The following is a 15,424-nucleotide window of genomic DNA, read 5'->3' as shown; positions in this document are numbered from 1 at the left end:
GTCGATCGATATTTATCGCCAGTACAGCAAAAAATGTCCAAAACATTATTGAATCTCCATAATGAGAAAAAAATATCTAAAAAAGTTGTCATAAAAAATAATTATTTCCAAGAAAAATAGTAAAATATTTTACATTATATATCGTTGATACTGAATTATTTTCTTTATAATAATTATTATCAAGTTCTTTTGAAACAATGCGTCGATTTGAAAACTTGACATTTCTCGATAATTATTATTGAAAAATTATTGAAATATCGACACACTATATAAAACAATAATTGTCGACATCTAATTTAACTATAAATATTAATCGTTCATGGGCTCTTTCGAATCATATTTTTATCGTCCGTTTGTGACGCTAAATGTATCTGTCTGATTATCTCACGTTTCTCTTTAAAAACGTTTTCTCATATTTATTTCCTTAAATAATAGATTGATGAGAATCAGATAGTTGTCTTTAGCACGAAACGCGCGAAGTAAAAATATGAGAGATATCAAGCACATACATCGCATACTCTTTCTCGACGTTTTACCTCACAACTTCTAAACACGTCGATTACTAAGCTTCAAGTTTCAATCCTATTAAATTTTTTTTTTGTATTAAGCGAAGATTGAAGTTGCATTATTTGCAGGGGTCAGAGATTGCGGTTAACCTCGCATTTAATGATGAATTCTCCTTCTCGTTCGTGCGTCCAATACACGCAAAATGGAGAGAAAGTACGCGATACGCTTATACGTTTATACGTCTATAATTCTATACAAACATGTTGGCCGTTCGGTTTAATTCACTTCTAACAAAACAACCGCGCAATCGATCCAGCTCCAACGGGAATTTTTACAATTCTCGCAATTTTCTCGGATCAGGCAAATCGCTCATCACTTCGCGAGATGCTCTCAAGCAGCTTTTCGTTAAACTCTAAATATATATATATATGTCATTTAGTTAATTTTGATATTTAGAGAAGAACTTTTTTTTATACTCTAAATATATATATATATATATATATATATATATATATATATATATATAATATATATACTTTTCTCCAAAAAGAAAACAAGGAAATCACTAGGCCTAATTGGCGGTGCGGGGTAGGGATGCCCGGCCCGAATACGCCCAAAGCTCCGACTTCCGGTTCGGAAACGATACGCTTATCCCCTTGTCGCTCGCGCGTACTTTTCCGGTCATCCTATCTTTATCTTCATCCATCTGTATCTCTTTACCGTGTGTTTTCTTTTTCTTCCTCTTCTTTTGCATTGTTTGAGTAGCGACAGGAAACACGAACGCGAGCGAACGCGGGCAGGTACAGATCGTTACACGGGCACCAGCAGCGTGCGAACATACACATTCAAACGCAAACACACAGCCACATACACACATCGCGCGCACACACACACACACACACGCAAACACACACACATATACACATATTCATACACGACACATACACACACGCGCGTGCGCAAGTACGAAAGAAATTTTGTGTCGGACTTACCGCAGGCCCGCCCAAAGCTCCGACTTCCGGTTCGGAAACGATACGCTTATCCCCTTGTCGCTCGCGCGTACTTTTCCGGTCATCCTATCTTTATCTTCATCCATCTGTATCTCTTTACCGTGTGTTTTCTTTTTCTTCCTCTTCTTTTGCATTGTTTGAGTAGCGACAGGAAACACGAACGCGAGCAAACGCGGGCAGGTACAGATCGTTACACGGGCACCAGCAGCGTGCGAACATACACATTCAAACGCAAACACACAGCCACATACACACATCGCGCACACACACACACACACACACACACACACACACAAACACACAAACACACAAACACACACACATATACACATATTCATACACGACACATACACGCGCGTGCGCAAGTACGAAAGAAATTTTGTGTCGGACTTACCGCAGGCCACCGCATTGTTGGCTTATCTCGGAGCTCCGTAGTCGTATAGGGCGGGTAGAAAAAGGAAAAGTGTGTATGTATGTGTGTGTGTACGTGTAAAACGACACACCGTAAGTTTGCGTAAGTGACCGAAAGTCGATTAACACTAGAACAATCCCACGATAGGTAATTTATGTCACACTGACGGTTATTCATTTAATAATAATCGCGATAATTATCTTCGTAATTCTCGGAGACACGTTATTAGAGAAAGGAATGTTAGACATATGATTATCATACCACATCAATAAATTACGTTTCAAGATGCAAAGAAATGCGTGCGAAAACGAATTGGATGTTCTAGTATTAACTCTTATGCAGCGAAAACAATTTCTTCCAGGTAAAATAAAAAAATTATTCGGTAAACATGTTTAGCAAATAAATATTTTAACAAAGTATTTTAAAAATTACTGCGTAACTTTTAGGTCAATAAATATTTTTAGCAAATAAAAATGTTTTAGCACACATGTTTTAAAATTAGAAATATATATATAGTGTAATTTATCGAAATAAGATCCTCGAGAGAAAATAATAGAACTTTTCGACATGAAAGCAAGCTCCGGTTATGCTTGTCAGACTCTATTTATGCTATCAAGAGAACTCCTATGTAGACAGATTTCAATTGAAATTATCACCGGAGAGAGAGTATAATAAATAAAAGTAGAAGAAGAGAATTGGAAAGGGAAGCTGAGAAGAAGAGGAACGAAAGACAGAGACCCGCACCGCCACACTTATTGTTGGTCACAGCATCCGATCACGGAACCAGGACTTAGAACGCGGTGCTGGATTGCGGCTGCCGGGGCGCACCACCGGGCACGTGCGGCACCAGGTGTCCCCCGGTGCAGCCACCGCCGCCGCCGCCGACGACGCCATCCGGCGCACCACCGACCATCGTACATCCCGGCTCCATGTCGTAGTCCGGCTCGAGCGCAGGATTCACTCGGCCGTTCGATTCGTCCTTGCTGCCGTAGAGCCTTCCGACGCCCGCAGCTAGGACCGCCATCTGCTCGCCCTCGGCCGGGTCCGGGCCCACTCGCTCGACGTCTTCCGGAATGTTCACCACGCATCTAAAGACGTCGTAGCCCGGCGCGAGCCGACCGGTCAGGAAGGCGAACTGCGTGCCGTACGACACACCCACCAGAGTAATCAGCGATAACAGCATCGCCATCGTTCTGAACGGGAACATCTGTGTCGCCGACTCCTCGTCGTATCCCGGATAGTGAATCAGCGCCGGCAGTCCCATCATCGGCTCGCCGCCGCTGACACGCACCAGGAAGGCGATTATGTACGCTGACAGACTACCGTAGGTGTTGCAGTAGTCCTTGAAATGAACTACCATCAGCAGCTGCGGGAACAGGATCACGTAGACCAGATCCGAGCACATCGACCAGAGGCCGTAGATCGACGGTATCGTGAGTGCCATCACGGTGCTTAGCACACCGACCACGCCGATTCCCACCCGCATCACCCAGATGATCTCCATCTCCGACGCCTGCACAGGAGATCGCGGACCCACGTCAGGGTCAGTATCGTCGTCGCCGGCGATAAACGAATAATGGAAACAACATCCCGCAAAATTCGTCACAAGTACAACCTTTTGTGTGTCGTGCATTACATTTCGTCAATAATGCGATAACAAGTAGTGAGAAGTCGATTGTACGGTTGCGTAACATATTTTAAATAAAAATCAACGCAATCGAACAGTGCATAGCAAGACGTAACATTTAAATGTGCAATTCATGCAATTCAGGCATATGTAATATGCAAAGGGAAAAAATATTTCCAGCAACTTGTTTCTATTGAAGAAAGATTAGAAATATATAAAATTGTGTTTTTATAATTGATAAAAAAATATCTCAACTTTGAAAAAACCTACTTGATCTCTTACATAAAAATAATTATAATTTATATAAGAAAGTATTTTCTTTGTAAAAAGTTAATAAAAAGAAGATTAAATTATATAAATTGATGTGTTAAAAAATTAACAAATGCAAGAACAGAATAGTTACAAGAATTAATTTGTGTCATAATATTCATAGTAACTTGGAGACTTTGCATACAAGAAGCTCGTTATAAGGTCTCATTTTATACAAAGACACGTTAGAAATATGCTCCGACACGTGCGACATACTCGCGTCAAGAGGTTTCGCCTGTGCGCGTAAATGCAAGCAAGGTAAAAATACATATGAGAGGAAGAATGATGATATAATACCAGAAAAACTTACCCGCTGACGGAAGATTAATTTGTAAACATTTCTAGCAAACATCGAACTAGCAGAGAGAATGCTGCTGTCCGCAGAAGACATCACCGCCGCCGATACCGCTCCTAATCCGAAGAAGGAAATGTAATCCGGTGTCAGATATTGCAGAACCAGTGGCAGAATCATGCTGGTCTCCGTCTCCGTGAAAGGATAAGGACCAGTGTATCCCGTCTCGTTCCAAGCTGCAACACAAAAATCGCATTTCTGATGACCAGCCAGCAAAAATTCAAGGTACAAATATCTTTTATTTTCTTGTTATAATTTTTTCACGAGAAAAGTAATTTTTATGTCAAATATATTATAAAAGATACTCAGGAAATTAAAATTTCGTTGCGGAATAAATGATTGTATATCTTTTACGAGATATTAATGTACAATCGTTCGTATTAATTTTTATATTAAATTAACGTAATTAAAATAATGTATAATCCTTTAAAATAATATTTCGCTTGAGGACAAGTTTTATTAATTCAATCCCTATTATGGTCATCTTATCTTTATTATTTATCCGATTTTGCGTCCACGAGCGTAATTTATTTTTTTATTTCTCTATTTCTCGTTTTCATCCGCCTACGTGCCTGACATTCTTCTAATATTAATAAAGAACTATATTTAATATAGCTACTATATATACATATCAGCTAATATGTAGCTAAAATAATATATAATACTCTAAAGGACAAATGAATAACAAGTTTACTCCCATCGTTTCGATCTATATATCACTTGTTCTACCTATCTACCTACAATTCTCTCTCTCTCTCTCTCTCTCTCTCTCTCCTGTCTGCGAGAATCGTATAAACGATAATTTAACGCCGCTTAATCGCTAATGTTAATCGCTAATGACACACATATCACCGATGTCGACACACGATTTATCTATTAACGGCAACGCGTAAAATAAATGTACCTTCGTTTTCCTGGGTTTTTGTCTTTTATATCGTTCCTATACACTGATGTTACGACGCTACGCGTACTTTCACCGCGACAAATTGTGAGGATCGATAGAAGCCTCCCAACCCTCAGTGTATGTATGTGTATTCTTTCCCTCTCTACCTACACTTCTCTCTCTCTCTCTCTCTCTCTCTCTCTCTCTCTCTCTCTCTCTCTCTCTATACGTATCTCTTTCTCTTTCTTCTCCCCAGTCTGTGATGCTTCCGCAACATACCAATGCAGGATAGCAGGATACCGAATTATTTCCGGCGACCTAGTCGCGCGTTTGCGTTGTAGCGAGCGAGTCGCATTACGACCCTCGCCCTCATGAAGGCAACGCCACATGGCAAGGTCCCACGCTATTGTACACGCTGCGGGGCACCCGAGACACCCCTCGATCGTCCGCGCCCTTCGCGACCATTTCTAGCCCCTCCTCGTTCGCCGACCGCGCCGCTTGTAAATACCAGCAGCTCTCTCTTTGTCACGCCACCAAATGTCAAGTAGCCTTCGAATGCGAAGAGAAGAGCGTGGGACGTCAGACAGCCCGGGTTTCTCTAATTCGATCGTCTCGTATCGGAGGATGGGAGGCTTGCGAAGGGGACGCGTTACTGCACCCTCGAACGAGACGGTGACGATCTTGGGGATGGAGAGGACGAAGCGAAAGACGCCTCGTTTTATTATTAATATACCCAAATTGGGCTCTTTCTCATTGCCGAACCGATCGTTAAGATGTCTCCTTTTTCCGCAAGAAAAAAATGAAAAAAAATGCCGCTTTATCAAATTAATGTCTACGCATTTTATTTAAATATTTATTTCAACGTTTCGCTTATGTTTGTTCTATTTCAATATGATGAGATTTTCATATAAGAGATAATATATATATATATGAGAAATAAGACAGTTAGATGTCACTTCTAAAAATGCGAGAGAATATCTAAAATAAAATTAAAATAAGTTTGAAAAAGGAATACGAGACACAGCAAAAATATCTTCTACAAAGAACAATGTTACGGCATGACAAATTAATGAAATCAGCCTGCCGCTTCAATTAATTAATTGGTAATTAAATGTATGGTACTTACGAGTTGCTTTGGCGATCGCTCCAATAAGAACGGGAGGAATGGCCATGAGGATGCAGCCCACGGCGGCAACGTAACTCAATATTTGAGCTCTCCCCGCGGTTTTTGAGGAGAGGACGCGTTGGAAGTACACTTGCCAAGGTATACCGCCGAATATCAAAAGTAAACCGTAATCCAAATAAAACCAATACTCCTCGGGATTCACTTTGCCGATCCAATCAACGTCCATGGAACTAAGGGACTCTACCTTCGGATTCGTCCAAGCAAACGGGATACACATCCACTATCAACAAAAAGCATTACGCTGCTTTTTACAAAATTGCATACATTGCATACGAATTGATATCTATACCGATATTCTTGACACTTTTAATCACTCGACATCATGATTAGCAATATCTTTTGCAAAACTGTTAATCTTTAAAGAAAAAACACTAAATTAATTGTTTTAATAAAAAACATTAACAGTACTCAAAAAATATATGTTATTTTATTATAAATAAAATAAAATTATTTACTCCACAATGACTAAAATTTTTATAAAAAATAAAGAAGCACTCATTAATAAAAAATTAACTCTCTATCTATCTCTATATGTATATGAAAATATCATGATAAAGTAGCATCTATTTTACATAGAACTTTTCGATTAATACAATTAGAGAAAATAATTATAGTAATATTAATAAAATGTATCTTAAGGGTTCTTTTCACGTATGATTCTTAATAAAAAAATATAAAGCTTTAATCTGGTTGAGATGCAAGCCATTCAAATTCTTTTTCTAGATAGAGCATCCATTTCATTACTACGATTATCTTCGAAAGGCCTGATATTATCGCGATTAATCACAGTTAATGAACGACGATCTCGTGATGGAGGGATGAGTTTGCATTCAGGAAGAGAAGTTGCGCAAAGCTCAAAACGAAAATATCGTAAATGAGCACAAAATGAGTTAAAAATGAGTTTATAATGTGAAAATGTAATGTTAAAATTATATGCTTCAATACTTGAAAGTACAAGCATTAAATGTAACCTTTGTTAATTAATTTAACAGCGTATTATAAATTTAACAAAAACACATCCATTTCTATCTTTATAATCCAATTCTTAATTCCAATTGACATATTTAAAATGATAAGATCTTTGAGTTTGTAGAATTTTAAATTTGGCCGTATTGTATTAACTGAAGTCTCTCCGACAGAGTCTTGTAGAGATAATAGCTCGATAACATTCTTAATGGTAAACGGGTCACTGCTTATACGTCATCGAGTATATAAATTTGGTAATATAAACGCTCGCAGTAGCGGGGCCTCGATATCGATCAGCTCGTATTGTACCGGAGGTTCGTCCGACCATGTCCATTGCACGAGATCAAACAAACTACAGATAAATTTATCGGAGTTTTGCTCTACTTGAGATGTAAAAAGAGACGTGCAATAGTGCTTAATGATATGATAGAATACGATTTTATTTTTGATATAATTTTAAATGGACTTTTCATTCCTCGATAAAATTTTATATTTATAATTTATTAAATATATGCATAATCATTCTCATGTACATTTAGATAGTTGTATATCAAGGCTGTTCAAAAAATATATTAATAAAGCAAATAAAACTATATATATATATATATCGAGAGATCGAGATATCAAGTTATACATTTTTTACGTAATAATTACGATTGCAATTGCTTACCAGACCGATGAATATGCAAAAGAGCTGAATGACGTCGGTGTAAGCAACGGAGTAGAGACCGCCGAAGAGGGTGTAGAAAACTGCGATGCAAGCACTCAGGATGACCGAGGTGCCCTGGTCCATGTCGATGATGACCGCCAGCGTGGCGCCAAGGGCTGCGAGGATGCCCGCCGCCCAGAAAACCTCGCCGAAAAGGGCAGGCAAAAAAAGAAGGCCCCCCATCCGCTCCCCGAACGCGTCTTGAAGCGGATCCAGCATCGTGACGTACCCCTGCTGTCGCATCTTGTTCGCGAAGAAAATACCACCTAAAACAGAATCATTGACATCATTGAGAATAACGAATCACTAACACAATTTCGATTAGTTTTATTAGATACGAAATGTTTCGGAGAATTTTTAAACAAAAAAATAAAATAAACAAAAAGCTCCTACGAAGATACATCTCTAAAATTCTCGATCGTTAAAGAAATAAAATTAATAAAACTATTTACATTCTAATTAAAGATGTTTTTCTTGAACAACTATCTCATGATCGGAAAAAATATATTTGAATTTCATTAAAAAACATTTTCTCTCTTTATTTTATTAGTTTCTGTCTTTATATATTTTATTTTAAATACATTTCAGCTTGGATAATCTTTAACGATCGTGTCAAGTACGCCTCTGAAGCAATTTATTCTTTTAATACAAGACTATGGCTTTCGCGCATAAATTCGATTTCTTTTCTATAGATTTACACGAAGAAATGTTCCGTTTTCTAAACAATCAAAAATAGTTCGCTGAATTATATCGTGAAAGTCTAACGCTTGATTATTCGATTGATAATTCTTTTTAATCATCTTATAATAATGTAAGTTGTTCAGACAGTTTTTTAATTAAATTTTATATGAAAGAATAAAGAACAAAGTATGTGCCAAATAAAAAAATTTAATTTAATGTATTACAATCCAAAGTGAGAAAACCATTTTTCAATTTTCTCGGTTCCATAAAAATTGAAAGAAGTAGACAAAAATTTAGCAAACGAGATTTCGAAAACTAGAAATCTGTACTTCGAAAAAATTTACTCATAAATTTTTTTTATCAATGTTTTACTCGACGATCATTCATAGATATAGATACGGCAAAATTACACTATCAATGGACGACTTATAGTCGCGTTTATTCTTTGTCGAGGTCGTTCGGCTGCGGGCGAGACATTGGTAACAAAGTTATCGCCTTTATATGTGCAAGAGTGCCGATAGCAAACATTTCGCTAGCTGTCTGTTATATTACAAGAATTCTATTGTTGTAACTCGTGACCATAAGCATTTCTGTCTAACATCGTATAAAGAAAGCCGTGCCATCGATCGACAATCTCTCTCGATCGTTCTTTCGTTGGTCTTTGCGCGAGCTTGTGATTATAAACTCCACCTGACTGATTAAGATGAGCTTATACAGTACATCGTGAAAAAAGTTTCGAATGCGTTTCTACGCCGTACAGATAATGCTATTATTAATATTTCTTTACCAGTTTCCTAACTTTGACATACGATAAGTTACCAAAGCAGGATTTAAACATCAAGAAAGTTGCAATTTAAGAAAAATGTATAAATTAATTTATAATTGCAACTTTTCTCTTTCTCGAGTTTCACCTCACGTTCACCATTTATACAAAAAAACATAAATAACTTGTTGTAAACGAAATAAAATGTATTTTTTTAGATATTTATATGCAATGCGTATTGGAAATATATGTATTCTCGAGATTACATATATATATTTTTTGTCCAAATATTTGCCTAACTTTCACGTGAAAAAATTTTAAAAATACAGTAATAGCATAAATTACTTTCTCTTGTATCCCGGAGTACCAGATATATCGTATGTCATTAAGAAGTTAAGGGTCAATGTATATCCGGATGTAACAAATAAGCAGCGAAAAGGCCGAAGCGCATTTTAAACTCACCGAAAACGAGACTGAGGGCATATCCGAAGGGCGCCTGACACCAAATTAGACCCCTCGTGTAGATCGCCTCGGCGGTGCCGTTGATGTAACCACCGCCAACCCAGGTCGCCGTCATCGTGAATATCCCGACGAAGAGCCCGATCGAGCGACCGGCTAGCATAACCTCCTCCTCGGAGTCGTTGCCCGCTTCCTTCTTCCTGGCCGCCCATATTCCCACGCCGAGGATCAGCAGATAGAATAGAACGATCGAGACCACCCCGGCGATGTTAATCATCTTCGGGGAGTAGAGGTCCACCGGCGCGAGCTCGAGCTGACGGAGACGTAGGTCCGAAAAGTTCGGCGGTTGATCCGCTTTAGGATCGTTCGGATATCTGAATTCATACAATTTTTAAAAAATTTTTACTTTTTGAAAATTTTTCTGGCGGAAAAGAATCCGAGAAAATTTTGCAATATTTGGATTCTTATCTGATAAAGTCAAATAAAAAAATGTAATAGCGTGGCAAAAAAAAAAATATATATATATATAATCATATATCGCACTTGGAAAATATAAATGTTATAATTCAAAAATATTATTGAAAAGACTGTGATAAGCCAAAAAAAGATATCGTAAGAATAAAAATTATATACTTTCCTTTCTAAAAATTATTATTTTAAAATTAAATATATCATCTATCACTGAATGAATTTTGTCTATTAACTTGTAATATTATAATTTAACCGCTTGCTTTTTACAAATTTGCTTAATAAGAATTGACCTTTTGAGCTGTGACAAACTCTTTCTTCATAGTGCAATGCATTCTTGACTGTTAAAGCATGACAAAAAAATATAGGCAAACGGATTCTCTTTCTTTGTTCGCTAGCAGATGACGGTTAATATCATCGCGGATGCAAAAACTTCAGCGTGGGTTTTACAAAGAACTTATCAATTTCGCGTAGAGAGTATTAAAGTCTTCCGCTTGATTAACACTGTGGCTGTCACGCTCGCGCCCAACAAGTGCAGCTAAGCGCAAATATTATGTTTCTACCCGAGGGGCATTTAAATCGCTCGAGCGAGTTCACCCTCTAATCCTGTTAGGCGCGGTCTACCCGAGGCATCGCGCAGCTCGGCTTCAAAAAGACACAGCTTTGATTAAATACAGATACGCATTTACGCAGAGATGTAAAATGGAAGAAAATTACAAATCTTTTCTTTACAAAAAAAAACTTTTTTAATTTTGCACAAAGGATTACAATTCTCTCTTATTGAATTATATCAAATATATGTGTTCTAAGATAAATATACGAATTGAAAGATAATGTTCAAATCTTCGAACTGCGAAGCGAGATCGATAGAAATAAAAATACGTTTTTGCTAAATCATATTGCGAGCAAATAATGTGTTAAAATCGATAGGTAGATAATCAGTTTGTAAAATATCTGTGTACTCCCCCCAATGAAGCGCAGGATTGCCAAGAATTTCTTTCATGACACAGACTACTTCTTCAGGAACAAGAATAAGACCAAAGTTTCCAATATATTATTAAAATCGTCGTTTGACGAAATTATGACAAGGGAATTTTTAACCGACGAAAAGCACATCAGTATGCCTCGCGAGAAAAAACCCGATGATCATCCGCGACTATAGATAGGGGGAGAGTGTACCTTTGAAATCCCCGCGAAGTACAATCACGCAACAGCGGGGGGCAGCCTCACACGGGCACCGGCGGCATGTCCTGATGATGGTGCTTCCAGGCGACCGACGACGACGCTGGGTTAGAGTTTGGGGGGCAGCAGTCGCCCCACCGGAGCGAGGTCTTCTGGGAGGGGCTATTCCTTGTCCTAAACGCGAGGCCGCCCATGGGCGCTGATGGCCATCGATTTTCACCCAACTCACCGAGCCCGCTGCTTCCCTGTCTGCCTGGTTTCTTCGTTTCCACCCTCCCCCCTCGCCTTTCTTCTGCGCCCACGGCACCGGCACCGATTGCTGGGATCAGCACGGTTCTTCACCTGGAAAAACTAAGATTACCTTATTATGGATATTCGATATAAAAGAACGGACGAGCAAAAAAGTTACCCAGAAAAGGCTTTATTTTAAGACGAAGAGATTCACCGAATATTTCAATTACATGTTTAAAGCAACGTTTGTATCAAGATTATTTAATACTGAAATTGACCGAAGAAATCGTTTTATCAACGCTAAGTACCTTCTAATTAACCATAAATCTCATATTTTTAAAAACTTGCCGTTTATATTAATATAATGCGCAAATTGTGAAAAAAATGTTGAAGTTTTTGATTATGTGGAAATATCAATTCTCTTATGATATCAAAAAACTTTCGGGCATAAAATGAAAGATTGCTGTTTTTAAATAATCGTCTATTATCAGTCATTTGTGTGTTAATTTTATTTTTATAATGTATAAAAGCAAAGTTTTCAAGATTTTGCAATATATGTATTTTCCATGACATTTCACTTTTAATAAGTTTTTCTTCTCTTTTATGTAAATAATATATTCTTAAATTTATTTTGACAAAATTAAAAAAAAAAATAAATTTTTTACCTCTTGCTTTTTTCTTATATACTTTAAGGTTGATTACAGGTCATTCTAGAAATACGCAAATAATCAGATAAGCAAAAGTTAAAATTAATCGACCATCTAGATGGTCTGCAAATGTTTAAAATTTAGCTATAGTTTATCAATGTAAAAACGTTAGAGAAAAAACATGTGTATTATAAGAGAAATGGAGAATTTGATAAAATTATGACGCACGATAAAATTCGTTCCACACAAGTGCTACTCTAGTCACATATTTTTAAATCTGTGCAAGAATACATATATACACTTTTATTTTTATTTACAGATTTATATAAATTATTTTAGTGCAAAGGTGTATTTTAAAGCTGGTCGATAAACACTTTATAGCGTTATAGCATTGATTGAAACTTGATTGTTTCGCATAGCTATAGTTATAATGAAGTGTATGGCAACTTTTATGCAGAATAAAATGATACGACGAAACAATTTTTATCCTTAAATTTTCTACCGAACAACCTTGCTTCAGAATAACAATTCAAATTCACCATTTACCGTAAAGATCGCACAAGACATTACAACGTGCAATTACTTACAAGCAAGTTCCTTGCGCCTTTCCTGAACAGCTCTCCCGATTTCTGCAGGAACCCAAAAAGTAGCGACCGCGACTACCTCATAATACGTGAAACCAGTTCTTAGCGCATGCCATCGGTAAGGTACCAGTGATCAAGTCGGAGGAAAACCGGCGACGAAGACGAGGTGTAGAGTCGGCTTCACGTGACGGAAAGCGCAATTACCGGTCCCAAAGAGGGCGTGCTGGATCGGTCGAACAGATCGGCGCGTCGTTCTAACCGTCGTCGTAACCGTGATCGTGATTCTCGCCGCTGCCGTCGTCGTCGTCGTCGTCGTCGTTGTCGTTTTCGGAACGACGCTGCCGTGTACGTCGTCGTCCCGAGCAGTCGCGGAGGCTACCTCGTACTGAGGCGGTCGACCGTCTGCCGTCTCGCGCGAGGATCGTCGTCAACGACGAAGGGAGGGCACTAGTGGTGTGATATTGATTCAATCCCCGTGACGTCACGAGCGCGGCGTCGCGCGGGGGTGCGCAGCGCCCGTGTCACCCCGCCATCTCCCCCGGCCAGAAACCATCCTCTCGCGTCCCGCCGCGCTCGTCACCCGTTCACCCCTTACCATCCCCCTTTAGCCTTCCTCCGCGAATTCAACGCCCCCGCCGGGGGCGAAGCGGGGGGCGTGGACTACCCCAAGCTGGCCGCCGCGAGTCTGCGCCCCCGACCGCGTCGCGATGCTCCCCCGCGACGAAGAGAGATCGCGCCCTCTCCCTCTCCCCCTTTCCGCTGTCCTCTCACCCTTTCACGCGGCTTGGGGGGGGGGGGGGGGAGGGTGAACCACGAGTTTGTGCAGAAGCTGAAAAGCCTCCGCTAATATCGCTCTCTTCGGAGCGCGTTATTTCCTGGCGAACGCCACGTATGCGTAGGTTGATCTTTTTATTCGCGAAGAATCGAGCGAATCCGATCAAGCCCCAACGATTTTCCTGAAGCATTACGCGTATAAGCATATACGAGATGTTCCGGTACGTCTTCTCGACAGCTAACATTAGACGGTAGAAAAAAGGACTCATTGGTACCGTTGGAATTGAAATTTGATGTTGGACATTAAAAGCTCTAAACCACATTTAGAGCGGAATAGCAAGACCTGTTTCACACACACACACACACACACACACACACACACACACACACACACACACACACACACACACACACACACACACACACACACACACATACACAAATGTTTAATAAAAAACATTATTAAAAGCAATTGTACTGCACAACGTGTCACAAACGAAAAATTTTTTTATAAATCCTTCAATAATCTTAGATATAATCTTTTTATTCAAATAAAAGTGACAACAAAATATTTTTACTGAAAGGAAGAAAAAACAATGTATGTACAAATAATTTTTTAATAACAGCTTTTCTCTTTTTATCGATTGGTAACTAGATAGGTACGATATTCAAATATCTTATAAATATTCTAACAGATTCTTGCTCTCTTTAAACTCGAAAATTCGTCTTTTTAACTTCGTTGTAGAATTGTGTCCTGAAAATTCTAGGATATCTAGTACTGACGTCTGCGGTAACATTTCGGATTCTCTAAATGCGCGAGCGCGTAGGTGGAACTTTATGGAGGCAGAGGATGGAGCGAGGGTGAGAATGGAGAACGTTTCGATAGAAGGGCGCACAACCTGGCGAATCGATCACTCCAAAAAAAAAATATATGCTGGACGTTAGAATCACCGTGTAGTTAACTAAGTGAACAAAGGTTAATGCATTTTTCACATAAAACCATTAATCAAATTATTATTAAAAAGAAAATTATGAGCGGTATCTTCTTGACATAAGGGTAAAAAAATTAAATTTTAAGAGAAATGAAATATTCTGATGAGGTGTCACGTATTGAATTATGAAATAAAGCCTGGATATAGAAAGAAGCATGTCGGTACTTGAATATATCTTTACAATAGTAACAATTTTGCAAAGCGATATACCTGGAAAATAATGCAAATTTATCAATACATAAATTTATGTAAGTTGCGCGAATGATATTTCGCTAATTAAAATTACAAATATGAAACTTGTGAGCTCTGCAACTTTAATTCATATTCTCGTTATGTCGAAGAGAGTGATTGTGCTATAATAAATTATTAATATAATTATTCTAATGAAATATTATAAGCATACGTAATATATCACATATCTGTCACTTATTTTTTTCTGTTAATATACCTATTTTTTGCGATTACTTTTTAGAATAGAATTTTTATTTTTATTATCTCATTATCATCTTCATTGCAATTTCATTATACAGTTCAATGAAAATGGAGTAATCTTTTTATTATCGCGTAAAGAAATCTCGTTATTCCTGTGTGAATTGTAAGATTTATGTATATGAAGGTAACATGCCTTTTGAATAATTTGTAAAACTTGGAAATTGCCACGTGACGCTTCACGTGAATGCCG

The 15,424-nt window shown here is 38.3% G+C and overlaps 1 protein-coding gene across 1 annotated transcript; it reads right to left on the bottom strand.

Moving 5' to 3' along the window:
* Positions 1–1,643: 1,643 nt before the first annotated feature.
* LOC115244055 (high-affinity choline transporter 1) lies at positions 1,644–13,473 on the bottom strand (the record flags this gene model as incomplete). Its single annotated transcript, XM_029821431.1, is given in 9 exon segments — positions 1,644–3,442; positions 4,176–4,393; positions 6,227–6,506; positions 7,923–8,227; positions 9,868–10,238; positions 11,563–11,865; positions 13,223–13,305; positions 13,308–13,397; positions 13,399–13,473. Coding segments are annotated over 9 exon segments (2,448 nt in total), but the record flags the coding sequence as incomplete, so codon positions are not given.
* Positions 13,474–15,424: the final 1,951 nt, after the last annotated feature.

Source organism: Formica exsecta, unplaced genomic scaffold (genome assembly GCF_003651465.1).
Source record: "Formica exsecta isolate Colony F162 unplaced genomic scaffold, ASM365146v1 scaffold79, whole genome shotgun sequence".
NCBI classification, from domain to species: Eukaryota; Metazoa; Arthropoda; class Insecta; order Hymenoptera; family Formicidae; genus Formica; species Formica exsecta.
The sequence above is the reverse complement of the archived record's forward strand: the minus strand, read 5'-3'. Positions and strand labels throughout refer to the sequence as shown.